General features: G+C 42.6%; 1 protein-coding gene across 6 annotated transcripts in view; it reads right to left on the bottom strand.

Annotated features, from left to right (window-relative positions):
* MBOAT1 (membrane bound O-acyltransferase domain containing 1) overlaps positions 1-20,974 on the bottom strand; it is a 114,548-nt gene that overhangs the window by 24,654 nt on the left and 68,920 nt on the right. For all 6 annotated transcript variants that reach the window (XR_007463078.1, XM_049654973.1, XM_049654972.1 and 3 more), the window contains 4 exons: positions 8,711-8,766; positions 6,204-6,258; positions 4,309-4,492; positions 1,948-2,140 (listed from right to left, as the gene is read on the bottom strand). Coding sequence is in view for 5 of the 6 variants with exons in the window: in XM_049654973.1 (XP_049510930.1) it covers positions 1,948-2,140; positions 4,309-4,492; positions 6,204-6,258; positions 8,711-8,766 (488 nt within the window). In the remaining variant the exon portion in view is untranslated. The remainder of the gene's footprint in view (positions 1-1,947; positions 2,141-4,308; positions 4,493-6,203; positions 6,259-8,710; positions 8,767-20,974) is intronic.

Raw genomic sequence — 20,974 nt, 5'->3', positions numbered from 1 at the left:
TATCAAAACCAGATAAAGGGAAGAGGGTATAGAAAAGAGCCAAGTCCAAAAAAGCTACCCACGGGAAAGAGTACTTCTATACTCCCAGTATCTGGGGCACTCCCGAAAGGGCAGAATGACACCAGACACCCCGTTCCCTAGAACCCCCTCCCCACCCACAGCCCCACCAGCACAACCCACCTCGTGTTAGACTTTCCCTATGAGGCCACGGACTGGCCTTTCTTTCCTCCTAAAGCAGGAGCTCATTTAGTCCAGAAGCCAGCCCGTAAGCCCTAGGATACAGAATACGGGAGAGGGAAAAGTAGGGAGAGGAGAGAGAAAAGGAAAGTTAAGTGAACAAGCAGAAGGCAGAAGAGGGCGTGAAAGAGTATTAGCTCTTCCTCTCTCGCTCATTCTCTTACACGCCCACGTGCACACACACACAGACGCACCCGCAGGTTAGAGCAGAGTGAAGACATTAAGTAATTCATGTAGAAAACTAAGCCTGGTACTCCGAGCAGGGTTCACCATAGTATGCGTCACGCCTGCCTACAAGAAATTCTCCTTCTCAAGTAAGAAAGAGGAATAGGACTTTTGAAGCCCCAGCCCATATTCCTCGTCCCCTCTGTACTCCTCGCCTGGGGACAGCTCTCTCTGTGTCCTGCCTGGATGGGGTGCACAATTCTGTGCCCACACAACGTAACCATCTTGACCACAGACCAGAGCTCTTGTTCCCCCTTTGCATTCCCCCGAGCACAGCACCCGGTCCTCGACAAAAACTCCCTGCAGTAACCAAATAGGACAGACACAATTTCCCATGCTGCAAACTTGTTTAAGAGCCTTAAGTCAGATCTTTCTGGCCAAGCATTACATCAATACTGCACCGGACTGAACTTATCCCTGAACATCTCGACCTATGAAAATCATGTAGACCAGGGGCCGGGGAGAGGGAGGAATGAGGAGAATATTACTTTTTCTAACGGGAACAGCATTCCTGTTTGGGGTGACGGAAAACGTCCTGGAGACGGATGGTGGTGATGGTCGCCCAACACCGTGTATTTACTTAATGACCGTCTGTTGTACGCATAGAGATGGTTAAAATGATAAATTCTACGTTATGTCTACTTTACCACAAAAAAATAAAAATTCAGTAGCTACCAGCTTTAATTTGGAGATAAAAACTTGGGAGCATGAAATGAGAAAAAAGGAACTCAATTAAGCGCTATGCCTTCACTCACGGAATATGGGCGAAGCACCAGGCACTGAGTTTAATCATCTGTTTCGCTTAATAAACCAAATCACCGCTCCCTGACATCAAGCCCCAGGTCACCCTCAGCTAAGAAGTCAAATTTCCATTCCTGAAAGGGTTCCAAATGTGAACTAGACACAGCTGCCGTGCCTTATCAAAATCCCTTACCACGCCTGGTAAGTAAATAGAAGGACTCACGGCTCACTCCAGCAAAGCTTTAAACTTTTCCAGTCTAAAATTGTTTGAAAGGAAAGAGAGAAAATCAAAGTGAGTCGAATTTTCTACCTTAAAAAAAAAAAAATCACTTGAAAAAATCTTAACCAACAATTGAAGCAGCATAACCTCAATCAGCACGTGCGTTGGTAAATTATTCAAGCATGTATCCTGTATTATGTACAACCCAGAAAAATGGCCCGATGACCAGCTCATTTTGGAATTTTTCCCTAACTTTCCGCTGTACTGAAGGCCAGTTCTGACTGGTGGAGGAAGCTTCCAGATTTGGACATCTGTTAATAGCATTGAGTTTAAACGAGAGGCAGGATTGCTTTTCTCTTATCATGGGTGATTGACTTTACGGATGGCAGGAGACAGACAGAAGTGCTGTGCGATAAAATACAAAACGATACTGGCTCAGCCACCCCCATTACGTATTGAACTCTGTTTTGATTAGGCGATCCCAAATGCGGTTCTGTCATGCAGGGCCATTCCATCGAACGTACCTAACGTCCAGGCAAAGTAATACTTGGGCTTCGAGGCTTGCATGACGATATACAAGTAGCACAGTCGAGTCAGAAAGTTCGCTTTATGAACAAACCAGTCATCAACCAAGCAGGTGACAGGGAAGGTCTTCGTGAGTGTCAAAAACAGAAGGAGAGACACCAAGGTCATGTACAACTTGCGGATCACTGCTCCCTGAAAATGTGGAAAAGAATCGGTGTAACCATTCAAGATTCCAGTATGAAGAAAAACAATTTGAGCAAGGGCACATTAAGAACAAAGCTGTTCCAAGAGCCGCTTTGGCAATAGGCCCTAGAAGGAGAGGCATGCCTAGGACACAAATTGGATGCTGGGCATATGGGCTACAAGTGAAGAAAGAACATACCTCTGACCCTTGAGGATTGAATGTATCTAAAATGGAAGACAATGATTACCAGCACATTCTACCAATAAAAGGTAGGCGTCTTATTACCCAAAACATAAGGGAAATAACATTATAGGGTGGCAATCTTCCATCAGAAAGAACCATTTCGCTTGTCTTCCACTTCTGTCACCCGCAGAGCCGAGGAAATGGGTTTCAGTCACCACAAGGACAGAGGCTTAGTCAGGAAGGATTCTGTGCCAGTTTTCAAGGGCCTGAGCCAGGACGTGAGCAGGTAATGGAAAGCTTCAGGAAGCCTTCCAGGATGGTTTACATGTGGTCTGCTCTGGCCTTGAGATGTGCTAGTGGTTTTTTGGCTTTTTTGACGTTTATTTATTTTTGAGAGACGGAGAGCATGAGCGGGGGGAGGGGCAGAGAGAGAGGGAGACCCAGAATCCGAAGCGGGCTCCGGGCTCTGGGCTGCGGGGCTCAAACTCAAAAACCGTGAGATCATGACCTGAGCCGAAGTCGGTCGCTTAACCGACTGAGCCATCCAGGCGCCCCATGATGTGCTAGTGTTTTAAATGCCTCTGGACCAAGTGATTTCTGCTCAGTTTCCCTGACATTCCAGGCAATGTCAATGAACATCAATAGGATTCTGGTTCCCAACTTTAAAAAAAAAACAAAAGGGGGCCACTTTCTCTTTGTAGTATGGGGACAGCAGGACGGCAACAGCACCTCCCTCAGCTTGAGGGTTAGGTGAGTGAGTGTCCGCAAGGCATCCAACGGCGCCTGGCTCCCAGTCGAGTGCACGCCACGCTTAGCCACGATGATGCCAACACACTGGGGAAGCACCAGCTCGTGAGGGCCACCCTCTCCCACCGATGTGTCTTCAGCCAAAGTACCACCTCCCTGCTTCGTGCTCTCTGTGCACAAACATGCAAGAGGCTCCCTGGAGAGTGATGTTAAGACTCTCTGAGAATATTCTCGGAGAGTGACGTTAAGACTCTCTGAGAATATTCTCTACGAGCGCGTGCAACATAAGAGCACTACTGTGCCAGACCCTGCCAAGAAACACCCGCGGGCACCCTCATGTCTCGTGGCCACGGTGACCTCACTGCTATGTTGTTTCGATGCCGCAGCGAGAGCGGAGACAGTGGACGGACCGTAAACTGTCAAAGACCCGACAGCACCGAAACTCTCTGAAAACGCATGCTCCAGAAGTCACTTAAATTTTCAAATAATTAACTTTGCCTGGGTTGTAGCATTTACAAAATATTTAACTCCAATCTCCCGGTTTTCTCCTCTTTCCAATGTCCCCTACTCCTTCAGCTAATTACAAACGTCCCTTAAATACAAGCCATGTGATCTGAATAAATGCAGCGTTTTTGTAAAGTTCAAGAAGCGATCCCATTGCTGACCACTTTGAAATGAGCAAAATGCAAATTAAAATGAAAGTATTTTTTAAAAAGCCATCTTAAACTCTCTCGAAGTCAATAAAACCCCAAGCTTTAAGCGTGCCCACGTAAAACTGGTTTCCCACATAAGGAGTGGGGCTCTGAAATAAAAATCGCATTTATTCTGGTTCCCACCCCTTCCCATCCCCCCTTTCCCGATATTATCTTTGGGCTGGATATGAATTTCTATCCCTAAAGACAAAACACTCATAAATCCAAACGTGTTAACTAGCATAGGGCCGAGCACACTGTGAGCATTAAATATCGGCTGACTGACTAATGGACGAATCGCCTTAATATTTCCAGCCAGTGAGCTCCTCTGTGAAATAAACATGTGGTGTTCCAACATGGAAAACCGCTGTAAATAAATACCAATACCAGTATTTTCAGTGCATAGGGGTGGTGGGGGGGGCGGTTACTGGCCGCGCTTTTTGGTGAACTGTTTGGCTTTTTAATTAGAACAATTACCAGTGAGAGTCAGCCCTGGAAGCAGAGTTCTATTTTTCTGGAGCTCTGCGTAAACACTCCCGGCACTAAAAACTCACGGTGGGAGAAGGCTCTGGCAGGCTCTGGAAACCGCTCTGTTTCCAGTTCACTTCCAGCAACTTCATGTGCGTATGTCTCCCCTCCATAAAGGCTACGTAATCCTTGAAATTGTTGCAAGGGCCAGCTATGACACTCATGAAGTTGAGAAGATAGCTTAAGTATTGCAAAAAGGAGGGCTTCACCCTGTGAAAATAAACAACAAGTTGAAGTCTTCGGTCTTTGGAGTTTTCTTTTAGATCCGCAAGTAGGCCGATCCTAAACACGGGGGTTGTCTTCGTAGATTACCAGACGTGAGGTGGTCTTTCTGGGTTCCGTTTCTCTAAAAATCCACCCAAGCTAGAAAGCTGGTTTGAAAGGGCAGGTTAAATCGGGGAGTGGCTCGGAGAAGGCGCAGCGCTCCGTGGCGCCCTCTGCTGGCCGGCTGCGGCTATGGACATGGAGGGTGAGGTGCAGGGTAAAGGAGGCTCTGAGGCTGGGAAATGCGCTTTCTCATCACCCTTGGTCGCCTAACAAGAGAAAAAGGAAGGTAATAAACATAAGGCAGGGTGGGAACCTGACCTAATGTTAGCTGCTCGAGATGCACTGAAATGGGAAAACTCCCTCCCGACTGCCAAAATACATACAAAACAAATGATGGGTGGAACCAGTTTCCACTAGAAGAGGACACACAAAAACCACCCCTGTGCAGCCTCTTGTCCGCTCTGGCATCCAGGCACGAGGTCCTGAATAACAGACAGAAGTAGCGGCAGGAAACAATTCTGTAGAGACCAGTTCTGGGTAGTGTTTTAATGGCATTTAAAAGGGCAGGATGAGGGGCGCCTGGGTGGCTCAGTCGGTTGAGCGTCCGACTTCGGCTCAGGTCACGATCTCGCGGTCCGTGAGTTCGAGCCCCGCGTCGGGCTCTGGGCTGATGGCTCGGAGCCTGGAGCCTGCTTCCGATTCTGTGTCTCCCTCTCTCTCTGCCCCTCCCCCGTTCATGCTGTCTCTCTCTGTCTCAAAAAAATAAATTAAAATAACGTTAAAAAAAAAAAAGGGGGCAGGATGGTATTGTGGGGACAAGGCTCCCTAAAATGCCACTGGTAACCCGTCACTGGAATATACCCTACAGCACTTATGCCCTCATAATACTGACCAAAGAGTTGGATTCATTAGTCTCTTGCAATGGGTCTCCATTTCTTCCAAGTCCTGATCCCTTCGTGGAAATGGGGCACTCCGTCTCCCGACCACTCAGGACCCTCTCTTCCTTACCCTGCCTCCTACAAGTCTCTGGCAGGAACCCTCCACCGCCATGGCTGCACCACGTTCCCCGATCTGCTACCCACGGGCTCTTTCCACTCCCCATCAATGCTACTCTCCTCCGTTAGTCTCCCTTCGTCTCCAACACCCACACCAGCCACAATCTGTCTTCAGCCTGCTTCCTGCCACCTGCCTCCCATCCCCCGGCCCCCAGTCCTCTGTCCAGCCCTTTGAGTCCGTTTCGTACCAGCATGTAATCCTACTGACGGGCACTGACAACTCTTTCTTGAGGACCCTCTGACACAGGCCCCATAAAAATAACTCGGTAATAACGGACATAACAACCTCAGTGAAGGAGAATCTTGCAAAACAAACAAAACTACAGATCCATTTACTCTCCGGCCCAGCAACCCCGCTTCCGGGAATCTGTCCCACCATTATACGCAAACTTGTTTAAAATGACCAAGGAACAGGGTCATGCATCACTGACTTGTAAAAGCCACAGACTGACAGACAACCCCAAGTATCCATCAACAGCAGATTCATTAAACAGACAATATTACCTCCATAGAATGCAGTGAATATGCAGATACTGAAAAGAGGGGGATTTCTGGACACTGATACACCAAGGCCTAGAGAACATACTGTGAAAACTTACTTCACAGCAAGTCGATGTTGCTCAGCAGAGAGGTCTTCAGCTCTTCGACCTAATCCTATAAAAAAGAAAAAAGTTAGAAAGGAGATGTGTGAAGCAGATAACTCATTCTAAAAGAGGCTTACAAAATTCATTTGAAGAAAGTGATTTATCTCATATTTCATTAATTTTGCTTCAGAAATCATAAAAGGTCCTCCTTTTGCTTTTTTTTTTTTTTTTTTTTTTTAATGTCCCGGATTTAAGAGCTACCCACAAATATGTGTGTGAGGAGGAAAGTCTCTATATGTTCTTGTGAAGAGGGGAGGATTCAGGGACTACTATTGAATCTGCAGTCTGTCATGGATCCCAGAGAAGCCCCCACATCTCCTCCACTCCTTGCCCAAGTGCCTCTGGTTTCACTGCTCCATGAGAGAGAGAAGCCGGCCTTTGCTGCCTGCACCAGCTTAAGTACCTCCCTGAGTGCACTGGGTGCAAACACCCAGTATTGGCTGAGAACATAGGTGTGGAATGGGGAAAGGAACAGGGGACTTTCCTCTTCCAAAAAACAGGAAATGGAAGCCTGAATGCGGGGAAAACACAGAAGAATTATCAGGTGATTATTCTTTTAAAACTCATCCAGGGGCTCCTGGGTGAGTCAAGTCGGTTAAGCATCCAACTTCGCGGCTCAGGTCACGGTCTCACGGTTCATGGGTTCGAGCCCCGGGTCGGGCTCTGCGCTGACAGCTCAGAGCCTGGAGGCTGCTTTAGATTCTGTGCCTCCCTCTCTCTTTGCCCTTCCCCTGCTCGTGTTCTGTCTCTCTCTCAAAAATAAACATTAAGAAGACTTTTTAATAAAATAAAATTCATCCATGCCAGAAAATCACCTTAGTGCTTCTCATAAAATTTAGATGTTAACTTATACTCAAACTGAAGTGTCATAAGTTGACTTTAAAACTGTATATTCAGCTAAGACTGATTATGATCACCGATCACAGAGGCAATTCAGAAACATGTCTAAAGGCAGGCAGAGTGTTTCTGAATTTTACTTGTTCCTCCCATGCACAAGAAAAAAAGAAACGGCAAACAAACATCTTGCTGCATATAAGGGTTGTTCCAGAAAATCGGGTATACTGAGAATGCTTTAAGTAGTAAATATAGGCAAAAGGCCTATTAAAAAAAAAAAAAAGGCAGTATTTAAAAAAAAAAAAATCACACTTTCTTCTAAGATCTCAACAATACATCTCTGGCAATCCTAGAAATTAAATTGATTTTAGTTATTGGTTTATGGTGCTAATATTAGACTATAACCACTACCAAGTAGACTTTTAGGTACAAAAACATTCAGCAACTCACCCCTGTTTGCCCAGGACTTACCCAGTTTGGGTCCTAAAAGTCTCATGTCCTGGGAAAGCACTCAGTCCTGGGCAAACCAGGACAGATGGTCTCCCTAGAAAGACCCCATCCTTGGTATGAAATTACCCAGTTCTCTACACAGTGATTAAATTGCCAAGTATGAACTCGGAATACCCAGGGTCAAAATGAAATTAAATCGGTTCCCAGGCTTTAAAGAAAAATAAGACTAGCTGACAGAGACTGTAAATCTACTCAACCTGTTGGCACATAAAGAAGCTTCAACCGTCCTAAAGCGTTTGCCAGAGCAGTACAAATCCGTAGAATATACTTTTACTAATTGTACCCGACACCTCTTAAGCCCATATTAAAATCTTCCACCCAGCTGAAAGCGCTGTACTCATCCCCTGGAACCAGGTTTTAATCATGTAAATCACACTTTCTTGGCCATTTGCAGGAAGGGCATGAGCAAAGAAAATGTTCAGTTTTATACAAACAGAAGGTTCTTCCTTCTTCTAGGACAAGGGTCACGCTAATCTCATTAGATAATTTTCCAAGCCAAGCAAAAACAAAAACACTAAGCTAACAAAACAAATCCAGCATGAAAAACGATTAGCCAAGGGCACCTGGGTGGCTCAGTTGGTGGAGCGTCCGACTTTGGTTCAGCTCATGATCTTACGGGTTTTTGAGTTCGAGCTCTGCATCAGGCTCTGTGCTGACAGCTCGGAACCTGGAGCCTGTTTCGGGTTCTGTGTCTCCCCCTCTCTCTGCCCCCCCCCCCCCCCCCACTCGCTCTCGCACTCTCTCTCTCAAAAAGTAAATAAACATTTTTAAAAAAAAAAGATTAATCAGCCAATACTATTTTTTATTACCTTATGAGCATCTCAGATTAAACCAAAGAAAAAATCAACAGATTTAGAAATGAAGGGCAGAGCGCACCATACATTTAAAATGTGGTATAAACAAACAAAAAAAACCCTTCTCAGTATAAAGACTTCAGCAAATGTAGACGGCAGATTCAGCAGGAAAAGTGGTAAATAATAGCTGAGAAAGTAAAAAGCTTTGATTAAAGAAGCTTGCAAATTTCTGACAAGTTATAATAAGATCTGGACTGTGGATATAGTCTAAACGAAGGTCTCTGTCAGGCTCACTCTCAGAACCAAAAGGACAGTTCTTCTCACCATCATGAACTTGGAATGCCAAGGTCGTGATCTTCTGTGTGACAATCATCAGAGGCCTAAAAGGAAGACAGAAGATAATCCATTGGCAGAAGGGCCACGAGAAGAAACTTTCATTCTATTTCCCTGAATGGTGGTGTTTTATCCCGAAGGTTATTCAATAAAATACGAACACACTGGATTTGAAAAACACATTTTTATTTCCTTTCCAAATCACTTTAAGTAAGTAGATACAACAACACGGAACGAGATCACACCAGAAAGCCTCTCTTGCACTGTTACTCAAAGCCTTGAGTTTCAGTACCGGCACCGACTACGTTGTCTGGAACTCGTTAAAAACGCAGACTCGTACACTTCGTTCCGGAACCAGAGAATGGAAACCTGCATCTTACCAAGATCTCCAGGGAACTCAGATGCACAGTAACATATGAGCAGCATCAGTCTGGGGGACACCTAAATCCAGTGCCCCGCTTCCGCCTGGATGAGGTACATATTCTGGCTTCTTCATTCTAGTATCTTCTACCATGTGTTGTTCTAGTAAAGGCAATTCTTGCACGTACTTTTTCCGTAGTAAAAGATTCATTTGTAAAACGCAGTCACCTGTCCATAAACCGTTTAGTGACCAAAAATAACACCAATCCCAATCTGAAAAAAGACCTCAAATAAAAACTTGCCTAAGAAGTGGCATCGTGTCAACAAGGATGCCAAGATAATTCAACAGAGGCAAGAACAATTTTCTTAAATAGTGATGGCACAACTAGATAGTCACATAAAAAAAGATACAAAAGTAATTAAAACTGCATCGAATACCTAAAAAGCAGGCTAAAACTATAAATCTCTTAGAAGAAAACACAGGCATAAATCTTTATGACCTTAGATTGGGTGACGGTTTCTTTTTTTTAATAATTTTTTGAGACACAGAGAGAGAGAGAGAGAGAGAGAGAGAGAGAGCGAGCGTGAGCAGGGGACGGGCAGAGAGAGAGGGAGACAGAATCCAAAACAGTTGCCAGGCTCCAGCTGTCAGCACAGAGCCTGGCGCGAGGCTCAAACTCATGAACCAGGAAATCATGACCTGAGCCGAAGTCAGATGCTTAACCGACTGGGCCACCCAGGTGCCCCTTGGTGATGGTTTCTTAAGTGCAACGCCAATAACCTGTAACTTCACAGGTAACAAAAGAAAATTATAGATTAAATGGATATCATTAAAACTTAAAATCCTGTGCTTCAAATGACACACACCATCAAGAAAGTGAGAAGATAGTTCACAGAATGTGCTGAATACATGTGTAAATCACACATCTGGTAAGGGACTTGGCACTAGAATATATAAAGAACTCTTACAACTCAATAAGAATAAGACAGTAATATCATTTAAAAATGGCCAAAGGATCTGCATGGACATTTCTCTAGAAAGGATATACAAATGGTAAGAAGTTGCTCTGGCCGAGGTATAAGCAGATGAAAAGATGCTCAACAATGATCAGCCATCCAAGAAATGCAAATCAAATCACGTACCCCTTCTCAACCACCAGGATGACTAGAATCAACAAGACAGATAACAAGTATTGGCCAGGAGTTGGAGAACCCTCAAACACTGCCAGTGGGAATATTAAATGGTACCTGCTACTTTACTTTTTATTTTTTAATGTTTATTTATTTTTGAGACAGAGACAGACTGTGAGCAGGGGAGGGGCCGAGTGAAAGGGAGACAGACTCTGAAGCAGGCTCCAGACTCTGAGCTGTCAGCACAGAGCCTGATGCGGGGCTCGAACTCACAAACCATGAGATCATGGCCTGAACCAAGGTTGGACGCTTAACTGACTGAGCCACCCAGGCGCCCTGGTATAAGCTACTTGAGAGAGTCTGGCAGTTTCTCAAAAGGTTAAACATAGAATCACCGTATAACCAAGCAATCCCACTCCTAGGAACATACCCATGAAAAATAAAAATACACTTACACAAAAACTTGGGCACACGTGTTCAGAGCGACATTATTCGTAATAGCCCAAAGGGAAATAACCTAAATGTCCACCAACTGATGAATGAGTAAATGAAATGTGGTATGTCTACACAATAGAGTATTATTCAGCAATAAAAACAATGAAGCCCTGACACATGCTATAATACAAATGGTCCTTAAAAACATTATGCTAAATGAAAGAAGCCAAACACAAAAGTCATATATTGCACGGTTCCACTGACATGAAATACCTAGGACAGGCAAACCCATAGAGAAAGGAAGTGTTGCCCAAGGCTGGGGCAGTTGGGAGGAAATGAGGACTGAGGGCTAATGCATACCGGTTTCTCTGGGAGGGTGATGAAAATGTCATATAATTGGGGCACCTGGGTGGCTCAGTTGGCTAAGCTTCCGACTTCGGCTCAGGTCACGATCTTGCGGTCCGTGAGTTCGAGCCCCGCGTCGGGCTCTGTGCTGACAGCTCAGAGCCTGGAGCCTATTTCGGATTCTGTGTCTCCCTCTCTCTGACCCTCCCCCGTTCATGCTCTGTCTCTCTCTGTCTCAAAAATAAATAAACGTGAGAAAAAAAAATTAAAAAAAAAAAAAAGAAAATGTCATATAATTAATTATGGTAATGGTTGCACTCTGTACACCCACTCTGTGAATACATTCAAAACCACTCAATTGTATTCTTCAAATGTTTTATTTTTTTTTTAATCTTTAATTTTCTAAAGTTTATTTATTTATTTTGGAGAAGGTGTGCATGGGAGGGGCAGAGAGAGAGAGGCAGAAAGAGAGAATCCCAAGCAGGCTCCACACTGTCAGCGCTGGGCTCAGGCCCAAATGGTGAGATCATGACCTGAGCTGAAATCAAGAGTCGGACGCTTAACTGACCGAGCCAGGCAGGCATCCCTGAATCGTACTCTTGAAATGAGCGAACTGTAGGATATGTGAATTAGATCTCACCAAGAGGAAGTGGAGTTAGAATCCTCCCACATACGCACTCTTCTATGCATGTAAGGAGGAGTGCCATATGCTCTTGCTCAGAAGCCTTCCTGTCTCAACATTTTTCATTGATCCATTTATTTAAACTTACGAGTAGATGAGATGCCAAATTCAGAATGCCCAAGTTATGAGATTTGAGAGTCAAATCCGTAAAGTTACTGACTTAAAAGATGAAACTCAAATACCATCCATGTTGTATATTTCAGTCAAAACCTAAAATAGTCCAAGACATGTCGATGATGATTGGAACTCATGCTGACTTTTTGCAAAAATGCAAAACGCGGCACACACGAGCAACCACAAGTACAGGAAGGACGCAAAAAGGCTCCTTGATGCAGCCAACGAACTTCCGCAGAACAACGAGGCCTTAAAAGTTGAGTCGTACTCGGATTTTCCACCGCTGAGAAGTGCGCCTTGTGCTGGGGTTTGCACGCACTCACCAGTAGCAGGCGCTGCACTTGCATCCATGGGAACCATCCGGTCAATCTGAAATCAAGGTTTGAGTCCAGCGTGGTGGAGGTAGGGCCATTTCTCTTTTGTCCGATAACATTCTTCATGATTAAGAAATAAAAAAGATAAACAGGCCAACTTCTGGGGAAGATGGTGAAATAGGAGGATCCTAAGCTCGCCTCATCCCATGGATACAGCCAGACAACAGCCACATCGGTGTAGAGGACCCAAACAAGGACCTGAAGACTGACAGAACAGGGTCACCACAGCTAAACGAGAGAAGAGGCCCCACTGAAAAGACTAGGAAGTGTGCAAACACGGCTGGGAACCAAACTGACCCATGAGACTGTCTGTGGGAAGGAGGGTCACTGCAAGCATGGAGAGGAGCAGACCCCACACCAGGCACCGGGAAAATAAATCCCCCTCACAGTTTGCTTTGAAAACCGCAGTGGCTTAACGCCACCAGTCCTTAAAACCAGCGGCACGTAAACCTAGAACCTTAAAAACCGGCAGGCTCAGCTCTGGGACAGCTGGAGCTTGATAGGAAACGGAGTCCTGGACCCTAAAGAGACAGCATGACAAACAGGCCTGCTGAGATACAGCACAGAAGCAGCAATTTGAAAAATACCTGGGGTATACTGTGGTATACAGGAAGGAGATTTACTAATCTCAGAGCGTGTGCTTGAGAGACAGGGATCTTTAGGAGTCTTCTCCAAACACAAAACAGCTGGTGGGCGCCATTTCTCTCCCCTACATCCCTGCCTAAATAGGACACCTGTGGGAACCGGCTCAAATACTCTCCAATTAGCTTGATAATACCGCACGACCCCCACTCTCCTGCCCCATCTAATCTGCTCTTGGCAGGAGTCCATCCAAAGCAGCACCACAAGCTGGCATTGTGCAAGCAACTGCCACAGGGGCCAGCGCCACTCTAAGTGACTCCTGCCTTGGGGAGGCAGGTAGAAGATAACCACACACACCAGTTAGACTCTGGCCCCAGCAGTGGGCTGGGGCAGACATCGGGTCTGACTGCAGACCCCACAAACCAAATAGAGCCTGTCAGGGGACAAAACAGGAAGAGCACCCTGCAGTTCAGTGTGACCACAGCTCTGAAAAATTCAAGCCCGAGGTAGCCCAACTGGCCCATTAGACACATAGGGACCAAATCCTGCCCACAACGGGCAAAGAGAGCCATTGCAGACAACTGGTCTGAAGGCAAATGCAGCTCAGTCACAACAATAGGGTGCTCTCAACACACAGAGGAAGCAAAACCGTAAAGCACCAGGTTCTGGTGAACATGGGACATTGCACTGTAGGGCACTAAGGGACCCCTTCTTCATAATGCCACTGCTTTCAACAGCAGGAGACACTGCTGACTTTCCTAACACAGAGAAACAGACACAGAGAGTTAGACAAAATGAGACAGAGGACTATGTTCCAAATGAAAGAACAGGACAAAAATCACAGCAAGAGAGCCAAATGAAACAGAGGTAACTGATATGCCTGAGAGAGAACTTAAAGTAATGTTCATAAAGATACTCATGGGACTGGAGAAAAGAGTGGAGGATCTCAGTGATATGTTCAACAAAGAGAAACCATAAAAATGAGCCAATCAGAGATAAAGAACTCAGTAACTAAAATTTACACAGGAAGGAATAAATAGTAGACTAGACTAGAGAAAGCAGAAGAATGGGTCAGTGAACTGGAGGACAGAGTAATGGAAGCAATCAAGCTGAACAGGAGAGAGAAAAAAGAATAATAAAAAAGAAGAATAGACTAAGGGAACTCAGTGACACCATAAAACATAAAAACACTCACATTATAGGGGTCCTGGAAGGAGAAGAAAGATAAGAGGGGGAAGAAAATTTATGTCAAGAAATACTAGGTGAAAACTTTCCTAATCTGGGAAAGGAAACAGAACTCCAAATCCAGGAGGCCAGAGAGCACCACCCAAAAATCAACCCAAGGAGGTCCACACCAAGACATTAAAAATTAAAATGGCAAAACATAGTGGTAAAGAGAAACATTTTACAACAGCAAAAGAAAATTATTACATACACAGAAACCCCACAAGGCTATCAACAGATTTTTCAGCAGAAACTTTGCAGGCCAGAAGGGAGTAGTACAATATATTCAAATGCTGCAAGGAAAAAATCTGCGGTTAAAAATACTCCATCCAGCAAGGTTATCATTCATAATAGAAGGAGAGATAAATAATTCCACAGATAACATCAATAAAATTGATAAACCATTAGCCAGACTCATCAAAAAAGAAAGAGAATTCAAATAAACAAAATCAGAATTGAAAGAGAAGAAATAACAACCAACACCACAGAAATACAAAGGACTATAAGAGATTATTATGAAAAATCATACGTCAACAAAATGGACAACTTAGAAGAAATGGATAAATTTCTAGAAACATATAACCTCCCAAAAATGAATCAGGAAGAAATAGGAATTTTGAACAGACCAATTACCAACAATAAAATTGAATCTCAAGTCCAGGACCAGACACCTTCATAGGTTAATTCCACCAAAGATTTAAAGAAGAGTTAATACCTATTATCCTCAAATAATCCAAAAAAATACAAGAGGAAAGAAAACTTCCAAATTTCTTCTATGAGGCCTGCACTACCTTGATAGCAAAATCAGATAAAGTCACTACAAAGAAAAAAAAAAAAAAAAAGACACTACAAAAAAAAAGAGAACTACAGGCCAATATCTCTGATAAACATAGATGCAAAAAGCCTCAACAAAATATTAGCAAACTACATCCAACAACATGTTAAAAAAATCATTTACCACAATCAAGTGACATTTATTCCCAGAATGCAAGGGTAGTTCAATACTCACAAATCCATCAGATCAATAAGAGGATAAAAATCATGTGATCATTTCAAGATGCAGAAAAAACATTTCACAAAGTACTATATCCATTCATGATAAAAACTCTTAAACAAAGTAGGCTAGGAGGGAATGTACCTCAACATAATAAAGGCCATATATAAAAAACCCATAACTAACATCATATTCAATGGTGAAAAACCGAGTTTTCCCCCTAAGATCAGGAACAAGACATGGATGTCCACAAAAGTGTCCTACCACTTTTATTCAACATAATACAGAAGGTCCCAGCCACAGCAATCAGACAAAAAAAAAAAAAAAAAAAGGAATAAAAGGCATATAAACTGGTAATGAAGATGTAAAACTTCCACTATTTGCATATGACATGATACCATATATAGAAAACTTGAAAGAGTCTACCAAAAACCTATCTGAACTGATAAGGAAATTCAGGAAGATCGCAGGATCCAAAATCAATGTACAGAAATCCGTTGCATTTCTATACACTAATAATGAAGCAGCAGAAAGAAAATTTAAAAATACAATCCCATGTACAACTGCACCAAAAATAACAGAATACCTAGGAAGAAATTAACCAAGGAGGTGAAAGACCTGTGCTTTGTAAACTATAAAATATGAATGAAAGAAATTGAAGACAACAGAAACACATGGAAAAATATTCCATGCTCACAGATTGGAAAAACAAATATTGGTAAAATGTCTATACTGTCCAAAGCAATCCAGAGATTTACTGTTCTCCCTATCAAAATACCAACATTTTTCACAGAACTAGAATAAAGAATCCTAAAATTTGTATGGAACCACAAAAGGGCCTAAATTTCAAAAAGAAATCTTGAAAAAAGAAAAAGCTGGAGGTATCACTATTCTAGACTTCAAGTTATATTACTAAGCTGTAGTAATCAAAATAGTATGGTACTGCCACAAAAATAGACACATATTTCAATAGAACACAAAGGAGCCCAGAAGAAACCCGCAACTTTATGTTCAATTAATCTTTGACAAAAGAAGAAAGAATATGCAATGGGAAAAAGTCTCTTCAGCAAGTGGTGTTGGGAAAACTGGAAAGCTACATCCAAAAGAATGACACTGGACCATTTTCTCACATCATACACAAAAATAAACTCAAAATGGATTAAAGACCTAAATATGAGACCCAAAACCATCAAAATCCTAGAAGAGAGTACAGGCGGTAATTTCTCTGACATTGGCTGTGACATTTTTCTAGATAGGTCTCCTGAGGCAAGGGAAACAAAAGCAAAAATAAGCTAGTGGGACTACATCAAAATAAAAAGCTTCTTCACAGCGAAGGAAACAATCACCAAAACTAAAAGACAACCTACAGAATGGCAGAGAATATTTTCAAATGACATATCCAATAAAGGGTTAATATCCAAAACGTAAAAAGAATGGATACAACGCCACACCCAAAAAACAAATAACCCAATTAAAAATGGGCAAAAGACACGAACAGACATTTCTCCACAGAAGACGTGCAGATGGCCAACAGACACATAAAACGATGCTCAAAATCACTCATCATCAGGGAAATGCAAATCAAAACCACAATGAAATATCACTTCACACTTATGAACATGGCTAAAATCCAAAACACAAGAAAAAACAAGTGCTCCCGAGGATGTGAAAAAAAAAGGAACCCTAGTGCACTATCGGTGGGAATGCAAACTGGTGCAGACACTGTGGAAAATCCTATGGAGGTTCCTCAAAAAGTTAAAAGTAAAATTACCATATGATCCAGGAATTCAACTACTAGGTATTTAACCAAGGAATATAAAAACACTAATTCAAAACAATATATGCACCCCTATTTATTTCAGAATTATTTACCATGGCCAAAATATTAAAGCAGCCCAGCGTCCATCAATAGATGAATGAATAAAGAAGATGTAGTATGTACATATACATGCAATGGAATATTGCTCAGCTAGAAGAACGAATGAAATCTTGCCATTTGCAACAACATGGACGGATCTAGGGAGTATAATGCTAAGTGAAATAAGTCAGTCAGAAAAAGACAAATACCATATGACCTCACTCCTATTTGGACTTTAAGAAAGAAAACAAATGAACAAAAACGTAAAAAGAGACAAACAAAAAACAGACTCTTTAGTACAAAGAACAAACTGATGGTTATCAGAAGGAGGTGGGTGTGGGGACGGGTAAAATAGGTGAAGGAAATTAAGACTATACTAATCATGATGAGCCCAGAGTAATGTATAAAATTATTGATTCAGTATACTGTACACCTGAAACTAATATGACACTCTATGTTAATTATACTGAAATTTTAAAAGTCAACAGAAGGAAAAATTTATACATATATAAGGAAAGAAAATCACTTTTTTTTTCTGAACCTAAGATTATGCTTCCAATTTGGATAAAGACATATAGGGAAAAATGAATAAGGGAAAACAGGCAGATGGAGATGTGATTAGGGTAGAAAGAACAATGCCACTCCCTCCAACACACACACACACACACACACACACACACACACAGAAAATCAGTGCCTTCCTACAAACTCCGGGCAATTTACCAGAAGTGGTACCCATTCGTCCGTGTCTATTTTCCGTATCAACTCCCACCAAAAAATAACTTGTCTTTTAAAACATTAAACAGAAACTCAATTTTGAACAACATTCCAATAAAACCTACCTAGTTTACCTTACTCTTTGGAGCTAGCGTGGTTAAGTTCTCTGTCCTGGTAAAACTGAGATGGGGCAATGATATAAAGTTGGCTGGCCAGCATCACGCCAGATCTGACATTCAAGATCCAAAAGAGTATATTTTGCATTTTCATTACTCTTTTCTTTATAATAAAAGTCCTCTTGTAATACTAATATATTAGGAAAGCAAAGAGTCAGGCAAGCCTAAGTTAGACAGGGTGGGAGAATAGGAATATGACAAACTTTCAATCAACGGCAACCTAGGCTGGGACTGCCATCTTGCACAACCAGGGGCTCCAAATGCAACGTGAACTATGCAACTAGTAGCCTTAACTCAGCAGCTGAGGAGCACAGGAGGCTCGGACAGTACTCCCTCATCTCTGTTGCTTCTGCCCCACTGGTAACCCCCACTCCCTGGATTACCAAAGAAGGAGGTGATGGTATGACAACTTCAGTAGAATGTTACCAAACTCCTATCAACTCTTCCAGCATCAGGAAGAATATGGAGGGCTCCAGAAGTCACAGCAAACAAAACAGATGGTTCCATGAGCTCCCCAGAACTACAACTAAGGGTAGCGGGAAATCTTCTCCACTTAGTTGAAAGTTCACCGAGTATCTGTTGGGAACCATCCAGTGGTCAATCAGAGTAGAATAGGCTTACCCTTCGCATTAATCTTTCCAAAGTTGTAATCTCCACACTCTCGCACTCAACAATAACAGAATCATCAGTTCTCCATTCTAATAGGCACCCACCAAATATACTTACTTGGTAGAACTTATACTCATGTCTGGGAATTAAATTCCAAGTGACTATACTAGTTATCAAAGAGCTGACAGAAGCCTGAAGAAGCACGAAATAAGCAAATCTCCCTGCAGACATCACTTCTTTGCCCATATTATAAAACCCAATTATTTGCACATACTGAGTTGGTCAGGTGGAGGGGCCAGGATGTCATAAACCAAGAGAAGAAAACATTTCCCAGACAAATGATCATCTCTAGCAGCAAGGGGTGCAGACAAGTGATATTTCTATTATGCCCTAGTAAGGTAAAAGGGAACACAAAGGCTATTGTTCTACTCCTCTAGACCATTTCACCATAATATACATACATACGCATTCATAATATGCATACTTGCAAATATATTTAAGTATTATTTATGATTTCTCATTATAATCATATAAAAGAATAAAACAATTATTAAAATCACCAATAAAGACCTCCCAACAGAACTACTGTCTCAGCATTTTGATTATTTCCTTCCAGGGCTTACTACGCATGTCCACGTTCATAAAAATGGGAATCTTTTTTTTTCTTTTATTTTTGAATGTTTATTTTTATTTTGAGAAAGAGCACCAGCAGGGGAGGGGCAGAGAGGGGGAGACAGAATCCCAAGCAGGCTCCATGCTGTTAGCACAGAACCCGAGGTGGGGCTTGATCCCATGAACTGTGAGACCATGACCTGAGCCAAAACCAAGAGTCAGATGCTTAACTGACTGAGCCACCCAGTCAGGGACTGAGCGCCCCTAAAAGTGGGAGTCTTAAGTCACGTATTAGTTTTGTGGATTTGATTTTCCACTGTATTGTAAGCATTTTCCAGTGTCCTTAAACATTCTTTGAAGACAACATTTTCAGTGGACACGTATTAGTACCATGATTTAATCATTCACCTCTTTTGGACCATTTAGGATGCTAACAGCTTTTCACTATTGACAACAGCTGAACACCCTTATGAATACATTTGATTTCCTTAAGGTAATTCAATTCCTAGGAATTTCTCCTATCATAGAATATGAGCTTAAAAAAAAAAAATTCCTGTTTGAAATTTTATGGCTAAGTTGCCTTCCAGAAGGGGACGGTACCAATTTGTACTCCCACTATCAGTGTGTAAGCGTTCTTGTTTCAGACTGTTCTCAAAAACACACGGGCAACTCAAATTGCCAACATGATGGGAGAGCAATTAGCTGCCTGAATCGGCCGAGCCTGCAAAGAGGAAATGAGGGTTCTTCTTTCTGCTTCCCTCAGAAATATCAATTTGTACCCTTCTGGGAGCAAGAGAGAAGAATGAGCTCACTTCCACACACTTCAAAGGAATCAAGTACCCGCTTTATTACCAGCAACTGTTGAGCGTCCTGCAGGGGAACAGTAAATGTTCTGGTATTTTTAACAGCCCACATTCACAGAGAAAACACAAAGGATATTCGCCACTAATAAAAGTGTGTCGTCTGTGGTATCCTCGCCATTAACAACAGTCCAGCCCACAAAAACCTGATTACTTTCAGAAAGACAAATAAAATGCCAAGCCCCAGAATAATTTAAAGTATGAGTTTAGCCGTTACTCTCAAATTAAAAACATATATATGTTGTTTGGCACAAATGCTGATCTCCTCTAATCCCACTCAATTCCTGTCTGTGCTCTTATCCTAAAGACGTTTATAGGGGTGCCTGAGTGGCTCAGTTAAAGTGTCAGCTCAGGTCAGGATCTCACAGTCCCTGGGTTCAAGCCCCGGGTCGGGCTCTGATGGTGTGGAGCCTGTTTGGGATTCTCTGTCTCCCTCTCTCTCTGCCCCTCTCCTACTCATGGCCATGCACTTACACTCACTCTCTCTCTCTCCCAAAAAAAAAAAAAAAAAAATTAAATAAACAAATAAAGACGTAATAAAGTATGTTAAGCTCTTCAGTTTGGAAGCATGCTACAAAGGGAACAGCTATCTCGTTAGGCTGTTTTAAAACACCAGGTTCAACTTCAAGACAGAACTTTAGGAGCACCTGGGTGGCTCAGTCAGTTGAGCATTCGACTTCAGCTCAGGTCATGATCTCACGGTTCATGGGTTCGAGCCCCGCATTGGGCTCTGTGCTGACAGCTCGGAGCCTGGAGCCTGCTTCAGATTCTGTGTCTCCCTCTCTCTCTGCCCCTCCACTGCTCATGCTCTGTCTCTCTCTCTCTGTCACAAATAAATTTTAAAAATTTTTAAAAACTCTACTTTATTCCTCCACAAAACAAAAATTTTAAGCTGAAACGAATGGAAGTGTCAGACAAAGTCCATTCTGAAGGGGAACTGGGGTTTTCTGCATGTTCATCATCAAAACAGACATCATTAAAGAATCTCTGTAACTGACAATCTGGGATTTAAAACCTCTTGTCAATTTCAGGTTGGTAGGTGCCTCTCTGTTTATCCAAGAAGGCAGATTTATGTGTCAGTGAGGCACAGTGCATTTCTGGTGGCAGGGAAAAAATAATGCTGCTTAATAATGTTCTATAATTTAATTTTTTTAATGTTTTATTTATTCTTTGACAGAGAGA

Source organism: Panthera uncia (assembly GCF_023721935.1).
Source record: "Panthera uncia isolate 11264 chromosome B2 unlocalized genomic scaffold, Puncia_PCG_1.0 HiC_scaffold_25, whole genome shotgun sequence".
NCBI lineage: Eukaryota > Metazoa > Chordata > Mammalia > Carnivora > Felidae > Panthera > Panthera uncia.
This window is presented reverse-complemented; position numbering and strand designations above follow the sequence as displayed.